Source organism: Sinocyclocheilus rhinocerous, unplaced genomic scaffold, assembly GCF_001515625.1.
Source record: "Sinocyclocheilus rhinocerous isolate Xijiao unplaced genomic scaffold, SAMN03320098_v1.1 scaffold20155, whole genome shotgun sequence".
Taxonomy (NCBI): domain Eukaryota; kingdom Metazoa; phylum Chordata; class Actinopteri; order Cypriniformes; family Cyprinidae; genus Sinocyclocheilus; species Sinocyclocheilus rhinocerous.
The window spans coordinates 15,922-19,048 of NW_015663713.1; the positions used below are offsets into that span (position 1 = coordinate 15,922).

Consider the following 3,127-nt stretch of genomic DNA (forward strand, 5'->3'; position numbering starts at 1 on the left):
TGTGAGTTTGAATATATTTCTCCACCAGGACACATTTTAACTGATTTTCTTTTCACATTTTAACTGAAACAATATAACACTAGAAAACGAGACACTGTCATGTTGTCATTGTGCCCCTGCTGTAACCTATATTAAAAGCTGAGTAAACAGTGATAAATTAGTAGACTACATGTAGCCTGCCTGAATATAACGAAAACATCTATTTGAAAATGATTACAATGATGTTTAAAATCAAACCTTAATTTATTGTATCTGTACTATCTCTGTGTTTCCACAAGGTTTGAAATAAAATCTCTGATAAATGAGAGTAGGAGGACATTGACTGTAAAATGAGTTCTTCATCTCCAAGCTATGATCAACCCATGGGGAATGATCCCTCTGAATTCAGTGATGAAACTGTGACTTCTGACTCCAGGTAACACGAAAACCATTTTTGCATTTGGCAGATGTCTGTAACTACAATGCATTCCAGTACCTTGCAGTTGGTGTGTGTGACCAGCGCTCTGATCCCATCAGAGAGCCATAACTTTCCTGAACCTTAACGTTCACTGTTCCTCTGTTGTTCGAATCACGTTAACTAAACTTTACAGTAACGGTCTTTTCATCTCGGGAATGATCAGTATCGTAGGATTACAAATCTAAACATGTTTAAGATCTGCTGATCCTATGTCCTGACAAAACATTGCATGAAAACTAAGGTGAACCATACTGTATTTGGTGTTCAAGGTGAACATGATAGCAACAACACATGACAAAACATTACAGTCTGTTGTAGGGGACACTAATAGCATTATAGGAATTGTTCTTGGTGTGAACAGCCCATTTCAATTCTGTCATCATTAATTCACTCTCGAGCTGTTCCAAACCTGTCAAGACTTTCGTTCATCTTCAAAACACTAATTATATTTAAAACCTGAGAGATTTCTGTCCCTCCATTGGAATTTAATGGTACCAAAATGTTGAAGATCCAAAAGGGTCATAAAGGCATCATAAAACGAATCCATATGAATCGCATGATTTATTCCAAGTTTTGTGAAGAGATATGATTGCATTTATGATGAACAGATTTAATTTAGGCTTTTGGAAGACCATTTTTGGATATTTAGTTTTGGTGATGTGGACTTTAAATGGAGGAACAGATATCACTGAGCCTTAATTAAAAAATGTTTGAAAATTTGTATCAAAAATGAACAAAAGTCTTACATGTTTGGAAACATATGAGGGTGTGTAAAAGATGACATTATTATTATTATTATTTTATTTTTTTTACATTTTTGCGTAAATAAAGCCTTTAAAGAGGGCATTGGATGGCCATTTTCCATAAGTTGGTATGATTCTTTAGAGTTTTCATAAAATGTCTGCAACATATTTTGATTAAAATTCATCAATGGTCATGTAAAGCCACATCCTTTTTACCTTGTCAGAAACAGCTCTGGCGTGTTGAGTCAAGACGCGTGAATTGCTGCCTTGGACTCCATATATGGATCAGAACTGGTCTTATTCAAATAGCTAGCTATATACGTATAAACAGGCTGCAAATTGAAACAGCTCACTGGATGACACAGTTACAGGCTCAGACAGCCCATAACAAACTGGCTGCCTGTTTTCTTTTCAGCTTTTCTGAGCTGGCAGTCATGAAATGCTAAAAAAGTGAAAATTTCATCTGATGTCCCATTTAAAGTATGAAAAAAATGCCATTTTGTTTGTGTTTTGTCAGTGTCAGAAAAAGGAAGAGGGGCAGATCAGAGTCTCCAGAACCCAGTGGTGTGTCTGTGAAGAGTGACAGGTCCATGGAGAATCCCATTGTATTCAGTGATGGACCAGTGATCCCTGACCCTCTGTTAGTGTAACTATTTCCTTGCTAATGTGAAACAACACTAAATACACTTCAAAATATGGGGCACAACTTGAAAAAACCTTGCTCTTTTATTTGGAATTTTCTCAACAGGAAGGAGGTATGTGGGCCGATCAGATCTGTACCATCCTCTGCATCCCACTTTCAGACTCACATCAGGCAGGACAACACTGAAGCAGTTCTGCAGAGACACACAATGGAGACTGGAGACCTGCAAACAGTCAAAGACCAGCACAAAACCAGCATGAAGAACAAGTATGAGTGCTTATTTGAGGGAAACAAACTTCAAGGGAATCAAACCCTCCTGAACAGGATCTACACACAGCTCTACATCATAGAGGGAGAGAGTGAAGGAGTGAATAAAGAACATGAGGTTTTACAGATGGAGACAACAGCCAGAACAAAACAGTCACAAGACACTCCAATTGACTGCAATGACATCTTTAAAGCCTCATCTGAACCAGGATTTGAGGAGAAAGAGCAAATCAAGACTGTTCTTACTAAAGGCATCGCTGGAATTGGAAAAACCGTCTCTGTGCAGAAGTTCATTCTGGACTGGGCCGAGGGAAAAGCCAATCAGGATGTGGATTTCATGTTTGTGCTTCCATTTCGAGAGCTGAACTTCATTAAAGATCACCAGTACAATCTTCACAGACTTCTGCTGGACATTCATCCTGAACTTCAAGATCTGGACTCAAAGATTTATGATGAATGTAAAGTTGTGTTCATCTTTGATGGCCTTGATGAAAGCAGAATCACACTGACGTTTTCAGACGGTGTGAAAGTTTCTGATATAAATGAGTCTTCATCAATGTGTGCGTTATTGTCAAACCTCATCAGAGGAGATCTGTTTCCCTCTGCTCTCATCTGGATCACTTCCAGACCAGCAGCAGCCAATCAGATCCCCTCAAAATACATCAAGCGTGTGGCAGAAATTCAGGGATTTAATGAGCCTCAGAAGGAGGAGTATTTCAGGAAGAAAATCAGTGACGAGCATCAAGCCAGCAGAATAATCTCACACATCAGAAGATCAAGAAGCCTCTACATCATGTGCCACATCCCCGTCTTCTGCTGGATCTCATCCACTGTGCTTCAGAACATCCTGAAACAAGATCTCAGTTCAGAAATCCCTCAAACTCTGACTGAAATGTACATCTACTTCCTGCTCATTCAAACAAATATGAGGAACCAGAAGTATGAAGAGAGAGATCCAGAGAAACTCCTGCAGTCCAACAGAGAAGTGATTGTGAAACTTGCTGAACTGGCTTTCAA

At 38.9% G+C, this 3,127-nt stretch overlaps 1 protein-coding gene across 1 annotated transcript in view; it reads left to right on the plus strand.

Annotated features, from left to right (window-relative positions):
- Positions 1-312: 312 nt before the first annotated feature.
- Positions 313-3,127, plus strand: part of LOC107729025 (protein NLRC3-like) — a 4,431-nt gene continuing 1,616 nt past the window's right edge. The window contains exons 1-3 of the mRNA XM_016539377.1: positions 313-415; positions 1,718-1,840; positions 1,949-3,063. Of these exons, the coding sequence (XP_016394863.1) occupies positions 330-415; positions 1,718-1,840; positions 1,949-3,063 (1,324 nt within the window). The 5' untranslated portion in view covers positions 313-329. The remainder of the gene's footprint in view (positions 416-1,717; positions 1,841-1,948; positions 3,064-3,127) is intronic.